Source organism: Strigops habroptila, chromosome 11 (assembly GCF_004027225.2).
Source record: "Strigops habroptila isolate Jane chromosome 11, bStrHab1.2.pri, whole genome shotgun sequence".
Lineage (NCBI taxonomy): Eukaryota > Metazoa > Chordata > Aves > Psittaciformes > Psittacidae > Strigops > Strigops habroptila.
Genome location: NC_046360.1, coordinates 2,556,216 through 2,574,542, shown reverse-complemented (window position 1 = coordinate 2,574,542; position 18,327 = coordinate 2,556,216). Strand labels below are relative to the sequence as shown.

The window sequence follows — 18,327 nt, the reverse complement described above, 5'->3', positions numbered from 1 at the left end:
GCACATAGCTCAGGGCTTTCTATATGTAAAAGAATAGAAAGCAAAGCTCACTAGATTTTAATTATTTTAACCTGTATTTACCCTCAGGAGCTCTTTTATGCCTATTTTCATCCCTGAGGGCTTTCTCCTGAGCATGCTCATCAACAGGAGGTGGGTAGACAATGAATAGTTGGGTGTTGGGGAAGTTCCCTGTGTGCAAACACTGAAGAGTCCCTGTTGTCATCCAGAGAGATGTTTAATGTGTTCCTGTCTTGGAACAAGGTATGTGTATCACAAACCCCAACGCCTTTCCATCACAAAATGGAAACAAACCCACAAAAGATTAGATTCATCACATCCCTAAGTCCTGCGGTTGCCTGCCCTTTTGACATGTCTTACAAAGCCCATGTAAGACTGTGACTACTCCATCTCAGCTCTTCATTCCTCTGAAGCTATGAATGCCAACAGCTTCATTTTCAATCAGGTTAAATAAGGAACTTCTCAAAGGAAACCACACAACCACCTCTGCGTTAGGGCTACTAGTTGGCCCTTGCATCTTCTTTACTGTGCAGTCCAAGCTCAGTTATCCAGCACGTGACTCTAACCTGTTTAATGTCCCTCCCTTTTCTGAAGCTGCCCCATCTTCTCAGAGAAGTGGGAAGAGCTTTTCAAGAAGAAGCCTGTATGTCTGCCCAGGGGAACCAACTGTATCAGGATAGATAGAAAGACAGTGTCTGAGCAGCCACACATCCATAGGCTGCTTACAGAACCTAAATAAACTGATATCTGACAGCACCAGCGGCTGTTTGCTATATTAACTTGCAGTAATGAGCATAATGCAGGTGTCAGAAGTGCTGTAGTGGTGCAGTTGTGTCACTTTGTGCATCAGACTGTCTGCAGTTGCTGTTTCTGTCTCGCTTGCTCAGGCATGCACTTAGACTCTCATTCCAACTCCTCAGTGAGGTGCTGGTCATCACTTCCTGACCTCAGCCCTTTGAAGTTTGATGTTCTGGTATCAGCCAGCCCATCTGCCTCGCTGCATCCAAAACGCCTGTGGCAAAGCACCATTATCTTTCAAGCACATGTGAGGAGAACAGCAGCTATGCCAAGTTTTGCATAAGCTTGTGTCTCCCTGCTTCAAGCTCCCATGTGGGTGAGCTCAGGCTCTGGAGGTGAGCTGACTCTGTAGGGCTGGCAGTACCCTCGTGGGGAAGAACAACTCTTCCTTTTCAGGTTGCTCTTCCCATGACATGAACTGGGACGGACCATCTGACTCACTTTAACATCTTGTTTAAGCTTCTGAGGAAACCTGTTGTCCTTTCCAAGGAAAACACTTTCATTTGGCTATTTACATATTCACAAAGTGAAAGAAAAGAGAGGAAGCCGCAGGGACTGGCCCTGTATAATCCTCTGGCTCAGCAAGGCGTAAGCGGTTTGTGTCAGCCATTGGAAATGGTGACATCTAACCCCTCAGGTTGTAAATGTCTTCCTGTTTGTGGTGGTTTGCTGACCCTAGCTGATAAGGTCAGCAGATGCTGCTTCTGCCTTGGGGATAAGCGCATCCCCAGTCAGTGATCTTTTTCCAGTCACTCTTCTTCCTCTATTCAAAATTAAGGAGATGAGGTTGAAATTGCACTTTTTGGACCCTGGAAAATTTGATAGACCTGGAATTAAGAAGACTAATCTGAGGGAGTGCCCCAGCCACCATTGTATCTGCTGCTCATGGGGGTTAGTGCTGAGACTCTCAGGACTGGCAGGTACCTTTACAATACAGAAGACATCATGAGCAACTACCCACCTTTGGACTCACCATGTCTGTGCAAAGCTCAAACAGGTCACAGAGGTGGTTAATGAAAACGTTCTCTGAATTCAATATGTGGCACTATCAAGAGAGCTGTGCTACTTGTGTTAACACCAGAAACCAGGGTAACAGTCTCAGATCTGTCCGCATCCTTCTGCCTGTTGTCACTATGTGACATGATGGCATCTGAAATTGGTTCCATTTGAGAGGAATTCTTCCCCTGGCTCTGGCAAGGAGTTTGGTCCTTCTGTTCCATTTGAGAAACTGGAATACTTTACTAGGACCCCCCCCGATTGGTGCATTTTGGGGTCTGGTAGTGACTGGGCTGATGGCATTAAATCACTTTTCCTGGAGAAGTCTGGGCAGAGCAGGACCAGTCCTCCAGCAATGGGAGGAAGAGCTACAGCTCCTGAGCACTAAAGGCACCACCTTGAAGAACCAGTGCAGCAGGAGGGTGAGTTGAGCACTGATGTATTTTGCATGGAGAGGTTTTGAAAGGAGGACGGAGAGGATGAGCTGGTACCAAAATCCCTCTCTCCAGCTCCCCTTGGGCTTTTCACAGCCTTGCAGAGGAGCACTGGTACACAGGGGCTCAATCCAGCTGCAGTTCCCTGGATATTCAGAGCACAAATACCCTGCACAAGGCTGTGTCCTAGTATGGACCACCACCAATGAGCACACTGATGGCAGCAGAAAGAGGAGTAATCCTTTACTTGTGTTTAAGTAGGTGTTTCGAGTCAAATTATTTTTTTATCTATAGCTAAATAATGTTAATTTTTGGAATTTTTTTATATATAGGTAATGATAACTTTGGAACTGATTCTAATGCTTAGACTGGCTTGAACTTTGTGAGGTATTTTAGACTATAATAATTGTATTATTATTAACCTTCCCATTATTTGGGATAATCAGGACTTGATATGAAATAAAGGAAAAGACAAGTATATGATAAATCCTATTGCTTCTCAACCATTTGAGTATCTGCTCTGTTACCAGCTCGGGAGCAGTATTTAGCTCAGCCGCGTTTCAGTGGTTGTGTCTGAGCTAACCCAACAATAATTCACCGTTCAGAAGTAGGGGCTGATGAGAAAACAATGGTGTATCCAAACAAGAAACCAGTTAGAAACTTAAGAAACAAAACTTCATGTCTATGAATAAAAATGGATGGGAAAGGAGGATACGTGCTGTTTCTAGTATCTGTAGCATTAGGACCAGAAACAGCTACTTCAGTTTGCTGTTTAATAAAACACCAGGTTTATAGGGAAAAAAAATATTGTAAAAAAGAATTACATGGTAAAAAGAGAATCCAACAAGAATAGTTTTATTTAATCTCATTTTAATTAAATTCCAGGTTCTATCCAAATATAATGACAGAAAATTATTAAACCCATTCACCTACGAAGTAGCACATATATTGTTTATCCCTTTCAGTATTAAAATATAAAAGTTTAAAATCTGAATAAATAGATATAAACTATATAATTCTTAAAATAAATTTATAAAAATAAGTGTATTATATGAATTCGTAAATGCAATTCACTAGTAAAGAGAAGTACAAAGTTAGTCTACTGACATCTTTTGAGATAAAATTGCAAGGTAAAAACATAAGTAACATCAAAATGACTGCAGACATGCTTTTCTGTTTGCTCATGTTGTATTGGTTAATTAAATCACCCTGACTTACATTAGTCCATAGTTTTTCTATGCTGTTGCAAATAAAACAGTATAAATAATTTTATAATAAATACAATCAATCACTTGAGACGCTTTTCCTTTAAATATTAAATTAAACTAGATAATATAGTTAAAATATGTAGAATAGCAAGTACATGATCGTTGTTGTTCCTGGCATCAAACTGATCGCAACACTACTGATGGGTCACATTTAGCCAAGACTAGTATCTTATTTTTTCATCCTAGCATATTACATTTCTGCTGAGGAGTACATTTTGGTCATGTTCTGCATAAATTGTTTGTATCTCTCTAAAACCCACCAGATGTACATCTTCTTGTCTGCTGTTTTCATCCTCTGGACCTGGCTACGATCCACGTGTGGAAGGTCCTTGTTCTTGCAGGTGTAAAGGGCAGCTCGTTCACTCAGTATCACATTCAGCTGACTGATGTTTGCATCAACGAACTGAGTTGAGTTCTTACCACAGATTGATTCTATGTCACTTCTCAGGTCTTGCAAAATGTTGTAAAAAACATGGAAAAAGCAGCAACCTGCATCAAAAGCTGGGCACTTGGGTATCTTCTTCACCATGTCTTTGGCTTGGGAGGCAGCAGCGAACCAGCTTGCAGTTTGGGGCATTACAGAGCTACATGTGTTCTGTAGAGGAGGAAAAGGAGAGACATTGTTAATCTTTTGGTTTGCATCTTTCCTGGTAATTGCTTTGTGTTTGAATGCCTGGGCACATCACACCTATCTTTCAGTTCGTGCATGCTTGGGTTTCTTTGTTGTTGTTTAATGGCTGTATTAACACCTACGCTCCTTTTATCGAGTAGGTATTGCACACTATCTGTGGCTATGATTGTGCAGAACTTTCTTTCTTAATATACTGCTTGGCTTTGTTTTTTTTTCCTTTGCCATATGGGCAAAATCTACTCACGCAAAGATTTGCTTGGGCCTGAGTATATTTTCATCTGTTTCAGCAGAGGTGGTTTTGATTTCAAGAATGAAATGGGGGGGAAATGTTTATGTTGATTTGTATCAACGTGTTCCCAGGAATTGAAATGTGTCTGAAGCATTGATACTTGGGTTCAGTGCACGTTGTACCATCTCCAAGGAGGATTTTCGGCAGAAGTGCTCCTGACTGCTCTAGTAGTAGGATCAGACTGAAGAGTAAAGTGATTCTCTCCATGTTTCCAGCGATCACCTCAAAAGAGATGCCTGCTTCAAGCCCAGCATGACTCAGGAAGCCAAGAAGGAACAATGCTCTTAGTCTGGAAGATCAGACCTAGCAGTTAGCTGAGGCAAAGTTGCCCAAACTTTCCCCAGCCATCCTAGACATTGCTCCAACTCTGCCCTAAAATACTGCAATGTAAATGCCTGCCTTCTTGTGTGGAATACAGAGAAGAGACTATTTTAGGTTCTAACCCAAATACTTATTTTCTGATGATCTTTCTAGTGTTTTATAATAATTTAAGAGATTTTTCCACAGACACAGACACAGCAAATGCAAAATAGTACACTTACGTAGTTCTTAAACAAGGCAGTTGCTTGCCTTTCTATCACCGAAGCTAAGGGCTTTATTGGGGTAGTATAGTGCTCCTGTATCTGTCCTGTAGTAATTTTGCTTCCTTCCGAAGTAGCTGTTGGTGCCAAGGAGCCCAAAGGAACCAGTGAACAGAAGAGGAAGATTGCAAACCTGTTGATCTCTGCATTCAAATGAAGAGGGGAAAGAAGACAAAAAAGAAAGAACACGGTGATGAGTCTCAAACCTCTACATCATTTTTGCAAAGCTTCCTGCCTTTGTGCAGCGTGCTAAATGTCTAAAGCGTATCGACATGAAGTGGCTGAGCTGATGATGAACACCAACCAGTGCAACCTTACAACAAGTAGCAAGGTTAAGTGGTACCCACCTGCTCGGCATTTCATGGCAGGCTTGGAGAGCAGCTGACTTGGCCGAAAGCTGGCTGGACGTTGGTGTTCGAGCTGCTCGTTGCCTGGAGTGCTGTAGATGTGGCCAGCCAAGCTGTGTTTAAGTACCCTGGAGGTTTGCGTCAGTGGCTCCCCCATTGGTGTTTTTTCTGCTGGTGATAGTTTGGGGTTTTTTTGGCAGATTACGTCAAAAGTTGGTTCAAATGAGTCTTCACTGATTGTGATCTAGATGCAGTTTCAAACTGACACGGATGGTGTCCTGTGTCTTCTATCTGACTAGGACTTCAGGATGCTTGGCTCAGCCATCCCATCTAAACCTTTGGGCTCTCCAAAATGTAGGATTTAGAATATAAACCAAATGTTGTTTTTAAGAACGTGGTTGGAGCACACAAGCACGTTCTTGGTGCCCAAAGTCAGAAACCTTCTTCTGCAGAGTCAACGTAAGTGTGGGCTAATGTAGGGAGTGAAAAAGCCATGAGGGGCTAGTGTGCAAGGCAGGTCAGGCCTCCAGGTCGACATGGAAATCCTTTTGCTGGATGTCTGTAAGGCTTCCTCACGTAACCTAGCAGAGGATGTCCAGAATCCCACCTTCCCATCTCTGTTGCCCATCTCTCTAACTCCCCTGAGGTGATTTTCCTTTTCCAGCAACTAAATGCAGGAAATTCTCATACACACTAAAACAGGGGAAAGTTGTTCCTAGGATTTACAAGTATGGGGCTGTGATCAGAAGAGGACGTGCAGAAATACTGATAGTTCAGGACACAAAGGAGGGCAGGAAACACATATGAATATATCTTTGTGAAAATTTCATACATACACACTTGTACTTTGCAATTCCGTGATAAAAGATATCTGAAGATACCTTCTGAAATCTGTTGAAAAGATGCCTGAAAATAGTCATAGATTCAAAGATGAATAAGAGAGAGAGAGATGTTTCTTTGCGCAGGGTGTGTAGGAACATCTCTATGAAGACAATGATGGGTACAGATGGCTGCTTTCAGGTAGAAGGGTGATCTTGGAGGGCTGCTTCTTTGGAAGCACCAAAAGAGCAGAGAGATGCAGCTGGTTAGTGCCACACAGTGCATTGCAAGGTGTGTGGAAGGTGCATGAGCTTTCACATCAAGAGACCACTGGGCACTGCCAGTCCCCTTCTAGCTGCCCCAGATGGGTACAGCCAGGGGGGACAGAGAAGGAATCACAGCCAGTCTTCTTCCAAGAGCAGGGGACATCTCTGTGCAGCACCAATGGCAATGGGGCCCAGTTATTTGTAACAGTGGTACAAGTAAGAGAAGCAGTGTTCTTACAGCTCGGCTTTTCCCCGAAACACAATTCAACCACTAGTGATGCTTCGTCAAAGATCAGTAGAAGATTTGACTTCTTCTTCTACTGAGTCAAGGATGGCTGTTTGCCTGGCTATTCCACCTCATGGCATGCTGCTGCCTCTTGGCATGTGCATGCTCTGCACATTATTTCCTATCAGTACACAGCTGTGATAAGGTGCTGAGCTGATATGGGAGCAGATCGGCATCTGTCCTGTAAAACCCAACCTGAGTGGAAGTTCAGCTTTCCACCACGTAACCACCAGATGCCACAGAGCATCTGCAGTTCATCTGGTGAAGTTTTGCTGACACAGGCTGCTCTGCAGGCTCCCTAAACCGGAATTTGTAGCCATTGCCTCAACACCTATCACTGGAAAAACCAAATAAACCTCAGAGAGCAGAGACCTGAGTCTGACCTGAGACAGAGCTGTGGCTTTTGCTCCTGGAGCTCACCTACTTTTTCCAAGTGTAGGAGCTGGTATTTTTAGCTGTGAACTTTGTTTTCTGATGGCCTTGTGCTGCCGTAGTGGTGGTGCCCTCCATGTGAGTGAACAGCAGCACTTCTACAGCTAACAGAACCTGCTTCCTCCCCAAAACTTGAGTGATGCTCAGGATGTAGTTAAGAGAGATGGCAAATGCCATGTCACAGGTCCTTGGCCAGGGGACAGGACTGATGCTGCCCTCTGCAATTGCTCCATAAGGCTGCCCACTCTCCCTGGTGGGGAGAACCCCACAGCACCCAGGGAGATATCCAGGGAACCGGGGATTTATTCGCAGCCTGGGGAGCTCAGTGCTGTTCCAGGCTCACTCTGCTTGCAGAGCTTGGTCCCCTGTCCCCAGGGCACCCGCGTCCCTGCCATCTCCTAGCGACAGGGACTCTTGTCACTGAGCCAGGGAATTCCGTGCTGGGCTGGGGCTGAATGGCAGCACCCGGTCCCTGCAGTGTCTCTGCTGCTCTTCAGGAGCAGCTGGGGCAGCTGGCTCTGCAGGACTTCCCCTGTGGCCTGGGCAGCTGGGTAGGGGCTGGGGGGCACAGCCATGGGATGTGGTTGGGGGTCTGTGGCCTGCAGGGCTGTCACTACCTCTGCTCTCTCCCTCTCTGCAGAACAAGTCCCGCTTTGCTACACGCAGGAGCCGCCGTGGGGGCCAGCCGAGGCTGTGGGCAGACCCGGCCGGGCAGGAGGAGGATATGCCACCGAGTGAGGAGAGCCCTGAGGCACTGATAGAGCTGCTGAAGGACCAACACAGCCCCTGGGCCCTGCCACCAGGCTGCAGCCCCCAGGACCAGCACCTGCGGGAAATGGCTGTGCTGGAACCCAAGCTCATCCGTGGTTCCAACGTCTTCAGGGTTCTCAAGTCCCTGCGGATCGTTGACAAGGGAGTAAGTGCATCTGCTGGTACCCGTAAAGCTGCTCATCTCCAGGCCAGGAAACCACGTCTCCCTGTTGGGAGGGAAAACGTCCTGAGGAAAGGACACCTTCCCCATCCCTGGGACTTCCCAGGTGCCACTATTGCTGCTGGAGTAGAGCTACTGCCCCATCCCCAGCGTGTTGCACTAATCCATGTTACACATGTGTCATGTAGATCAACACTACATGTCTCTGTCACCTTGGCCAGGAGGTGGCTCAGGGACACATTGGCCAAACCCAACTCTTTGCAGGTGGAGGAGGTTGATGAGGGTCTGTTGCAGTTAGAGCAGCTGGAGGAGCTCATCCTCAGCGCCAACCACATCAGTAGGATAACCTCAGCCAACCTGCCCCGGACACTGAAGGTAAGTGAGCAATCCCTTTCAATGGCAGGATGGGGAAGGAGGTCCCATCTGGGAACACAGTGCAAACCAAAGAGCTTGGGGGAATGTCGGGAACAACTCATTGCAAAGGGTGTTTGTTGTTCTCCCTGTCCCGGGCAGGTCCTGGAGCTCTGCTGCAATGCTGTGGCTGATCTGCAGGACCTGTGTGCTCAGCCTCCTCCAGAGCTTCAGCACTTGGGGCTGGGATACAACAGGCTGTGCGGACCTTCACAGGACAAGTTCCTCACTGCAGCCTTCTGGTAATGCCACAGGATGTAGGTGGGCTCCTGAAAGGGAGAAGGGCAGATGTGAACAGATGACCTGAAGCCATCGAGGTGGCCCATGTTAGGACATTACAGCCCTTCAGCAGGGTTGTTCCTTTGCTCTGTGTCTGCTGCCTGTGCAGAGCGATTTGTCTCTGCCTGTGTTTCATGCTCAGAAGTTGTCTTGGTCTGTGGCCAAGGTGTGGAACAGGGAGATCACCTGGGGAACTATCTTGACACCCTGCCCACCACAGTTCCCATGTCCCTGGGTAGCTTCCTTTTTCCATGCCCTTCCCAAAGTCCCTGTTGGGAGTCTGCCCTGGGAAGGATCTAAAGCTTAGGCTGCATCACCAAATGATGCAGTTGAGTGGTTCATGGATGCTAGAGAAACATGGGTTTGAGTTGTGGGGCAGGAATTTGGTATTGGCCTCTTGAGATTGTACCAGTGGATTCCCCAGTTTGGCCCAGTTTGTGCTGGAGAAACGCAGATTTTGTTTCTTTTTTGACCCAGGATAGCAGCTTTATGGATGCTTTTGCCTAACCTTCTTCTCTGGGTTCTCTCCTTAGGCCAAATCTTGTCTCTCTTGACCTGAGCTTTAACAACTTAACGGATCTGCTGGGGCTGGTCTCCCAACTGTCCAGTCTGGAGAAGCTCCGCATCCTGGTGCTCAAAGGGAACCCGCTGGCTCTCATTCCCACTTACAGAGGCTTCCTTGTGGACAGCCTGCCCAAGCTCTCCGTCCTCGATGACATCCACATAGGGTTTGATGAGAGGCATCAGTTCCTTGGTTTGGCAAGGCAGCCAGGTGAGTCTTGACCCTTTAACTTCTCTCTGCTGCCTCCATGATTCAGGAGGTGGTTTCACCATGGTTGAGCTACGAGTCCTCAGGGCAAACTCTGGACCCAGTACTGACTTCCCTCTTGCCTCTTCTCAAATGGAGATCTTTCTCTGTGCCTTTTTACCCCACTAGTACAAGTGGGGAGACAGGCAGAGAACCCTGCAGCAGTGTGATTACACTCGAAGTAGTTTTAGCCTTAGTCAGGTTCAAAGGTTGCAAGAACAGTCTAGTCCTAGCACTGGTTTGGTGTCACACTCTGCCCCCATCTTTGCTTTCTAGACACTGTCTGGTTTCAGACTGTGTTTTCCTCTCCAGCTGCTGAAAGAGGAACATCTCCCCTAGGGAAGATGCTCACATGGGTACTGCACTGCCCACACAAAGCGTTGCCACCTCTGCAGCATGGCACATCCCCAGGTGGGACAAGAGCAGGGGGCTGGGGACACCCCGGCGGTAGGAAACCCCTCTTGATGGCCACTGCTCAATGACTTTATGCACTGGATGTGCTCTTTGGAGTCTTACAGTGTTAACCAGGGAGGCAAAGCAACCAAGGCAAGAGATGTTTGTGTGGCTTTGGAGTGACCCCACGTGGCAGTGGCTTGTCACAGCGTTAGCACAAGGTGGCAGGGAGGGATGCCAGGTGGTGGGACACTTCCTCGCCTGATTTCCACCGGTGATTTCAGTGTAAATCACCGATTTACACTTGCTCTGTACTGCCCTCCCTCTGGAAGGAGCACGCTGCAGCTTCATAGCAAGATTGTCTTCCTTTTAGAGCTAATGAGGAGTGAAGCACGAGTGGTTGTGAGTGTTGGGGACATGAAAGGAGTCCCTGATCCCAGCACTCTTCAGCAGCTGGCGGATGACTCCGGCTTTCCAGTGATCACCTACAGCTACTGTGTGACATATGAGTTTGTGGAGGGAGAGGAGCTTGACAACGGCAGCAGCACTGAGGTTTGTGCTTAATAGAGCTCCCGACAGCAACAGGTAGTGGCAGGTTACAGCAAAGGGGCACTTCACCTCCCACATGCAGAGCTCTGCTCCCTGGTCCTGATGCAAACCAGACATGCCCTGCTAAGAGATCCACCTCTGTTCCAGGTGACAAAAATCCATCAGAGTCCTGAGGTGGCCACCTTGGACGCGGACAGCTCTGCTCAGGACACGGGAGAAACAAAGAGCCAGCAGGACCCTGCAGCCACAGAGGAGCCCAAGGCCAGCTCTGGTAAGGAGGAATTCTAGATCTCCTGCCCCACTGCTCAGGGCAGGTTTATGGCTCTTCCTGGCATATGGTGGCATCAGGTTGTCCCTTGTAGTGTTGGCTGCAGCTGGGCTGTTACTGGGGCTGTTGGATAATGAATTGGCACAGGTTGTGTCCTGGGGGTCCTTCTGTCCTCAGGAAGGATAGCTTTCTCAAAGGTTTTTTGTGTCCTGCACAGCAAAGGTGTTTGTCACCCCTGGAAAGCCCTGGGAAGATACCATCGACTACAGCTACAGGAAGGAGCATATTGTTAAGGACTTAATGAGGCTGAAGTCCTACCTGGCGGCTGGAACGATTGTCTCTGTTGTGGAGGAGAAGGTGAGCGTGTAGCAAAGGTGGATGAAAGGGGAAGGAGCTGGTGGGAGGCCCAGCAGTGGTGTTGTGTTCCCTCTGGGATGCAGCCCGGGATGGCAGTGACCCTGGACCAGGGTCCTCGGGTGTCCCAGTCCCTGCAGCACCAGCTCCTCTCTCCGGGCAGGTGCTCTCATGGCCTGTTGAAGCTGATCCAGAAGAAAACACAGACACAAATAAGAAAGCAGGACGAGGGCAGCAGATGGACGGTGCCAAGGTAGGTGCTGGGAGAGCACGATGCCCGAATAACACCCAAGTTGCAAAGTGATGGTGGGGGAACAAGGACCCTTCTCCTGGATCACTTTGGTGTGTCAGAGAATCTCTCCTCCATCCCAGACCTCTCACCAAAGTACCCCCTTGCTATGGGAGGAAGGCAGCAGCAGTTCTACACACATCTTGCTCTGGATGCAGTGGTGGGCAAGGGGCTGGATTGGGGTTTGCTGTCTGATAAAGGGACCCCAGCCCTCCACTGAGGCTTATCCCTGCACTGGTGCCCTGCAGGGTCCTGCACGCAAGGACAAGCAGAAAAAGAAGAAGGAAAAGTCATGTGAACTCCGCAGTGACCCTCCCATTCGGAGGACCCTGGGCACCAGGAAGGTGACCCTGGAGGCTCTGCTGGCCACTGAGGACCTGGTGACAACTCTGTGTGACTTTGGGATCCTGATCACTGAACAACCACCTCAGCCACCAAGTGTGGAGGAGAAGGTAAGGAGTGTGTCCCGGGGCACGTGAGGCAGAGCTGCCAGGGATGGGCAGTGCTGCAGGCTGGGGTTCAGCATATCCTGGCCTGGACATCCCTCCCATGCATCCCTCAGTTCTCCTCTCCATAAAATGGGGCTGAAATAGCCCTGCCTGAGCATCATCCATCACTGCTGGTATCCTTACTTACTGTTGATATTAGCAATAAGTACTGCTACTTTTTCTGGGCCTAGGAAAATAGATGAGTTTATTTTTCCACTTGAGAATATGAAAGCAACCCCTCGTGCTTCCTCTGATGCTCTCTCAGCATGGCAACACACCCCAACTCACACTTTCTATTTCTTGGATTCTCTTCTCTGAACATCCCCTCCGCTGTGCATGTGCTTCCCCTCGCTTCTTTCCTCTGCCCTTTAAATCCCCGTGACCGAACCCAGATGGTGATGGCAGTCACAGGACTGAATGCGGGCAGTGAGTTTCATCACAGCCTAACTATGGAAACAGCTCTCTCCACAGGACAAGAAGAAAAGCAAAGACAAGAGCAAAAACCCAAAAGCAGAGAGTAAAAGTCAGGCCAAACGGAAAGCTTCAACATCTGCCAAAGGTGACAGAGAATGGAGCTGGCTGGGCAGAGGGTGGTGAGTGTGAGAGCAAACAGCAGCAGTGCCCAGCCCAGAGGCTGGTCTCAGCACCCTGCCAGCTCTGCAAGCAGGGCGCTTACTCACATCCTGACCTCCAGCCTGTGAACACATTTATTGACTGTGGGGCTGCAAGGTTTGACACACATCCGGACACGTTGCGTCAAAGTGTGAACAAGCACCAAGGGTGGGCTGCTGGCAGTCCTGGAGTGACACACACCTACAGGCTCCGAGTGCCAAGAGAGAAGGGCAAAGCAAATCTCTCTTGGGTGAGAGATGTGGTGCCCACTGTGTTGGCTGCCAAATGTGGCTGGTGGTGAGGGCTGGCACGGGCAGCTGGGGTGAGTGCTGTCTGGGATGCATAATAAGGTCCTCATCCATTTCCAACTCACATCTCACAACACTTTGCAAAGGGGATTATTGTTCTTTCTGGTTTAGAGATGAGATGCACAGAGAAGCCCCAGGTGCCCCATGGTGGAGCTGGGAGCAGACCCCAGTCTGCTGTCACCCATGAAAAGACCATCCCGACCCCTGAGGGTTGTCCCTGTCTCCTCAGTGCTCAGTGTCTGCTCAGCCAGCAGTGTTGCTTAATCTGCGGGGACAAACCTAAAACACTGCCTCTTGCAGGTTATTTTTCCAGCAATCTTGTTTTGACTACAAAAATAGCAGTGCCAGCACATCAGAGGGCTAATGCAAGAGCAGGAGGAAGTGGGGGAGGGCAATGGTGAAAAGCTGCTCATGGGTCAAGGAGAGCATGGAGCTAGTAAGGCCTCCTGTGTCCCCCTGCTCTGGCATCAGATTTAATCACTAATTTAAGGGTGTAATTAACCCCTTCCCCAAAGCCAACCCAGGCTGCTTTTCTGTGACTTGTTACCCATCTTTGGGGAGCATCTGAGAGCCAAAGGACTCAGAGTTCTAGTCTGTGCCTGCACTCAAAGAAGCCCAATGGCCTCCCCAGCTACCTGAAAAGAAGGTAATACTCTCTGAATCATTGTTCCCCATAAGAAAATGTGTATTTGCAGTATAATGACAGGGAGCTGCTGTCAAACGGCTGAAATTGAGCAGTGATGTTTTCTACTTCCTTTCCACCCCCAGTGCCTGTGGTCTGTGTGCATGCAGGAGGTCTTCAGGTCTTTCTTTCAGCCTGACCAAGAACAAACCCTTTCTGCAGGGGATTGTGAGGCTGGCGGGGGGGTGTTGGGTGCATGGAAAGCTGCCGCTGACACAGGAAACCCAGAGTGATAAGAGGCTCGCACTTAATTTGGTGTCCCCTTATGCCTGTGCAGGGGGAGACTGGCTGGAGCACGGCCACCGAGTGCTATTTCAAACAGACAGTGCCTACAAACCAGCTGCCTCCCCCGGCTTGTGACACCCAGTGCCAGCAGTATCCCATGGTGTGCGCTCTGCTGTCACTCACAAAGCCACCCTGATTGTGGCTGTGGGAGCCCATGGCTGCTCCATGAGTCACACACTGCACCGTTTGGCACTTGCTCATCACCTGGCTACCACAGACCACCTTGGAGCTGTGGCCATGGCCACGCTGCGGGGCACTGGGGCCGGGTCCCAGCCCTCGCACCGCTGCGGCCGCGCATCCAGCCAGGCTGCATAAGGACCAGCACTCGCAGCCGGGAGCTGGGGCTGATTTGCATCCCTCGGGCAGTAAATGCACACAAATAATAAGTCCTCTCAGAGGAATTGGGATCCCTTCCAGGCAGCTCAAAGAGGAAAGGCAGCAAGCTTTGTCTCAAGCGAACAATATGCCCGGACATTGAAGCATGTCTTCGGAAGTAATCTCACGTGGGTCTCATTTTATCCCATGTTTGATTTTCCAGGATCCTTGAAATGATTTATTTCTGCATCTTATTTCCTAGGAATTACAGTGGAATTTAACAGCAAAAAGCAAGATTGCACCCCATCAATTGCCTGCTTAAAGATGCTTTTTGGGCTTCTTACTCAAAGCCATATTCAAATAGATTTCCCCCCAAGGCCCAGAAGTCCAGGCAGGGGCATTCCCCGCTGCGCACTGCTGCTCTGAGGATGATTTACTGTCAGTGACATATTTACATCTTTCCACAGGAAAAATCAAAAAGAAAGGCTCCAGTGTACTGGTGGAGGGTCAAGGGCTGCAGCCGGTGCCACTGACGGTTCAGTTCCAGATGCAGCTGCTTCGGTGGCCCCCAGCAGCCGGTACCCAGAGCCAGGAGAGCATGGCCACGGCGGTGGGGAGCACTCAGTGACCTGTCAGCAGTGGAAGAGTGAGTGGGAAATAAACCCTGTGGGGACGGCACATGGAGCCTGGTTTAGCTGAATCGCCAGAGCCAGGAGATGCCCACGGGGTTGTGGTTGTCTGTGGTTGTCTGGGGCTGCTGTTGAGCTTCTGCAGGAGCTGCAGCACGCAGGGGCGGGCGTGTGGTGTGCGGGGTGGGGTGTGCAATGCGAGGGGTGTAGTGTGGGGTGTGCAATGGGTGCGTGTGGAACACAGGGTTGTTCCGTGCAGGCTGTGCAATGGGTGATTATTCAGTGCAGGGTGTGCAATGGGTGGGTGTGCACTGGGTGGTGGTTCAGTGTGGACTGTGCGGTGGGTGGTTGATCACTGCAGGCTCTGCAGTGTGGGGTGTGCAGTGGGTAGTTGTTTAGTGCGGGGTGTGCAATGAGTGCGGGGTGTGCAGTGCGAGGTGTGCAATGAATGCGGGGTGTGTAGTGCGCGGTGTGCATTGAGTGCGGGGTGTGCAATGAGTGCAGGGTGTGCAGTGCGGGGTGTGCAATGAGTGCGGGGTGTGCAATTAGTGCAGGGTGTGCAGTGCGGGGTGTGCAATGAGTGCAGGGTGTGCAATGAGTGCGGGGTGTGCAGTTCGCGGTGTGCAGTGCCCGGTGCTCGGTGCACGCCCCACCCCGCCCCGGGGCGGGCCGGGCCGGGCCGGCGCGGGGCGGAGCGGGGCTCCCGGGCGGCGCGAGCGCGGCAGCGGCTCCTGGTGAGTCTCGGCGGCGGCTCCGCAGAGCGGGGCGGGGGCTGCACCGGCAGCGCTGGGCTCCGAGGCCGGTGTGCGCGGCCGGGCGGGTCCCGGTGCCGGTGCTCCAGAGCGGCCGCAGCGCCCCCGTGTTCCCCGGCAGCGCTTGGAGGGACCCGAAACCAGCCCGGAGCGCGTCCCTGCGAGCGGCGGGCGCAAGCGGAAAGTGCGAGTGTGCGGGTTCATTGATACCGGCTTGTCTGTGTGTGCCGCGCAGGGGCTGCGTTCTGCACCATGTACCCCAGGATGAAGACCCTCGTGCTTTACACCTTCTCAATCACACTGCTGGCGTGTTTTCTTTACTTGAAGAAAGAGGCAAAGCTGTCGGCATCATCAGCGGACGAGAAAGTGGATGTACCAACTCCCAAAGCCCAGTCTGTGGTTCTGGACAATGCTGAACCTAGTGAGTGTTTGCCAAACCTGGCCCTTGCCAATTCTTCTCTCACCCTCCCGGAGTTTCACCGTGTGTTCTTAACATACAAGCACTGTCGGAACTTCTCGGTCCTGCGGAAGCCTTCCAGGTGTAGCAAAGAGGTGTTCCTCTTGCTGGCCATCAAGTCTTCCCCGATCAATGTGGACCGGCGGGTTGCAATCAGGAACACGTGGGGGAAGGATGTCTCCATCGGTGGCAAGCGTGTCAGGCTGGTATTCCTTCTAGGGCGCTCGGAGGCCAAAAGCCAGGTACAGCCCCTGCACCAGCTGCTGGCTTATGAGAGCCAGGAGTTTGATGACATCTTGCAGTGGGATTTTGTTGACAACTTCTACAACTTGACCCTTAAGGAGCTGCATTTCCTTCGCTGGTTCGTGGAGGACTGCCTGCACGCCAGGTTTGTGCTGAAGGGCGACGATGATGTCTTCGTTAACACTTACAACATTGTTGAGTTCCTCCATGAGCTGGACCCTGAACAGGATCTCTTTGTTGGGGATGTAATTGCCAATGCCCGGCCCATCAGGAACAGCAAGGTCAAATACTTTATTCCAGAGTCCATGTACACAGCCACCTTTTATCCTCTCTATGCGGGTGGAGGGGGCTATGTCATGTCTAGAGAGACAGTGCACCGCCTCCAGAGCACCGCAGAGGGCATGGAGCTCTTCCCAATAGATGATGTCTTTGTGGGAATGTGCCTGGCGAAGATGGCAGTGACCCCAAAGAACCACGCTGGCTTTAAGACTTTTGGGATCCAGAGACCTTTCAATCCTTTTGATCCATGCTTATACAAAGGACTGATGGTTGTGCACAGACTAAACCCAACTGAGATGTGGATCATGTGGACGCTGGTAAAAGACAACAGCATCAGGTGTGCAGTGTCCATAACACACAACTATGGAAGGGGTTGGAAATGAAGCTACTGACGAGCACAGCAGGATTGTGACTGGTGACAGATACAGGGTACTTTTAAACTAAAAATCAGGTTGTGGTAGAGACGTGTCCTTGACTAACAGACTGGAGCCATGGGGTTTGTTTGCAGGAAGTTGTCTTCTGTCAGTGGGTTACAGCAGCAGTTGAGTTGTCACATGGTGGGGATGGGGCTGGTAGTTTGGTGGGACATGGATCAGGGGCTCGGCTTGGTTCCTCCCAGCCATGCTGGAGCTGGGGAAAGTCACAGCTGCCACAGGGACGTGAGTGAGGGGCCACCTGCTATGGAGGTTCCCCAACACCGGTGGCTGGCCACAGATCAGCTTCCTGTAGGGAAGCTCATAGTGACTAATGAGTGACACAGCACTTGAAATGACTTGAAGGAGTGGAAGAAAGGTTGGTGTGTGCTGCTGGGTCTGCTGCTGTCCCAGGCCAGCAATCCCACAGGACCTGTGGAACAGGAGAAAGGGAATGGAGTGGGGAAGAAAAAGCCTTAGAAGCGTGTTACACAGCAGGGTGATCCAAGGCACTGACGGGGCTCCCACTCAAGCCCTTTGGATTTTACAGAAGTTAATTTTTACTTGCACTGGAAGCATTTGCACAAACACTTTTCTGATCTGATTGAGCTCGAGAGGAGTAATATGTCTTGAATAATCACAGTGGTAGGTAGAGTGGCTGTAGCTTTTCATGTGGTGTGGGAGGTGTATTTGTGGTGTTTGTTGTAATGTTGGGTATAAATAAAATAGAGTTTTGAAAAGTGTTTTCACATGCTGGGTATTTGCATTAAGGAGTCATTGCTACTAAAGATGATAAGGTTCTGTGGAAATGGATACTTGCCACTTGCTTTCCTGTGAGCAGCTGCCCTGTCCAGATAAGATGCATTGAAACAGGAATGATTGATCTGTGAGTGTGCTGGAATTGCTGATTTGAGGAAAGATCAAATATGAAACTAAGATTTGGTGATACTTCTGTGAAGTTTATTGGCTTCAGGATGTGTAGCTGCTAGATCTGAAGTTGCTGTGCTGTGTGTGAGCAGGAAGCAGCCTGGACTTTGAGCATCCTGGTATAGTGGAAGGTGTCTGTGGCAGGGACTGGATGACCTTTGAGGTCCCTTCCAGCCCAAATCAGTATGTGATTCTGTGATAAAGGTAGCAGGTAGAGAGGAAGTGTGTGATTACCCAAATCAGAGCAATTTGTGTTGTGCTGTTGTCATTGCTGTCTCTGGTGCCTGCTGCCCCACGTTCACTGCCCACCAGATGTGAGCTGGAGCTTTCGGAGGTGCCTGGGAAGCACTTCCAGGTCCTTGCTTGTGCTACAGAGAGACTGAGGGTGTGCTCTTGGGGCAGGCTGCCTGTGCTGCCTTCCGGCAGGGCCATGTGATGCTGTGTGACCTTGGGATTGAGGGACTCCTGGCCGTTCTTGCTGCTTTGGCTT

The 18,327-nt window shown here is 50.0% G+C and overlaps 2 protein-coding genes across 3 annotated transcripts; both read left to right on the top strand.

Moving 5' to 3' along the window:
- The first annotated feature begins 7,605 nt into the window (after positions 1-7,605).
- Positions 7,606-14,781, top strand: LRRC43 (leucine rich repeat containing 43). Of its 2 annotated transcripts, XM_030500804.1 has the most exons (12): positions 7,606-7,716; positions 7,806-8,081; positions 8,361-8,471; positions 8,610-8,749; positions 9,320-9,558; positions 10,361-10,539; positions 10,684-10,807; positions 11,022-11,161; positions 11,322-11,411; positions 11,696-11,899; positions 12,395-12,494; positions 14,605-14,781. In XM_030500804.1, exons 1-12 carry the CDS (start codon positions 7,621-7,623, stop codon positions 14,763-14,765), a joined length of 1,860 nt encoding a protein of 619 aa, XP_030356664.1. In that variant the 5' UTR covers positions 7,606-7,620; the 3' UTR covers positions 14,766-14,781. The 2 variants fall into 2 exon arrangements, with proteins under 2 accessions (XP_030356664.1, XP_030356663.1); XM_030500803.1 differs by lacking the exons at positions 7,606-7,716; positions 12,395-12,494 and having other exon boundaries at positions 7,817-8,471; positions 14,605-14,692.
- Positions 14,588-17,653, top strand: B3GNT4 (UDP-GlcNAc:betaGal beta-1,3-N-acetylglucosaminyltransferase 4). The gene is made up of 2 exons (XM_030500828.1): positions 14,588-14,783; positions 15,754-17,653. The coding sequence occupies exon 2, from the start codon at positions 15,771-15,773 to the stop codon at positions 16,878-16,880; it is 1,110 nt and encodes a 369-aa protein (XP_030356688.1). The 5' UTR covers positions 14,588-14,783; positions 15,754-15,770; the 3' UTR covers positions 16,881-17,653.
- Positions 17,654-18,327: the final 674 nt, after the last annotated feature.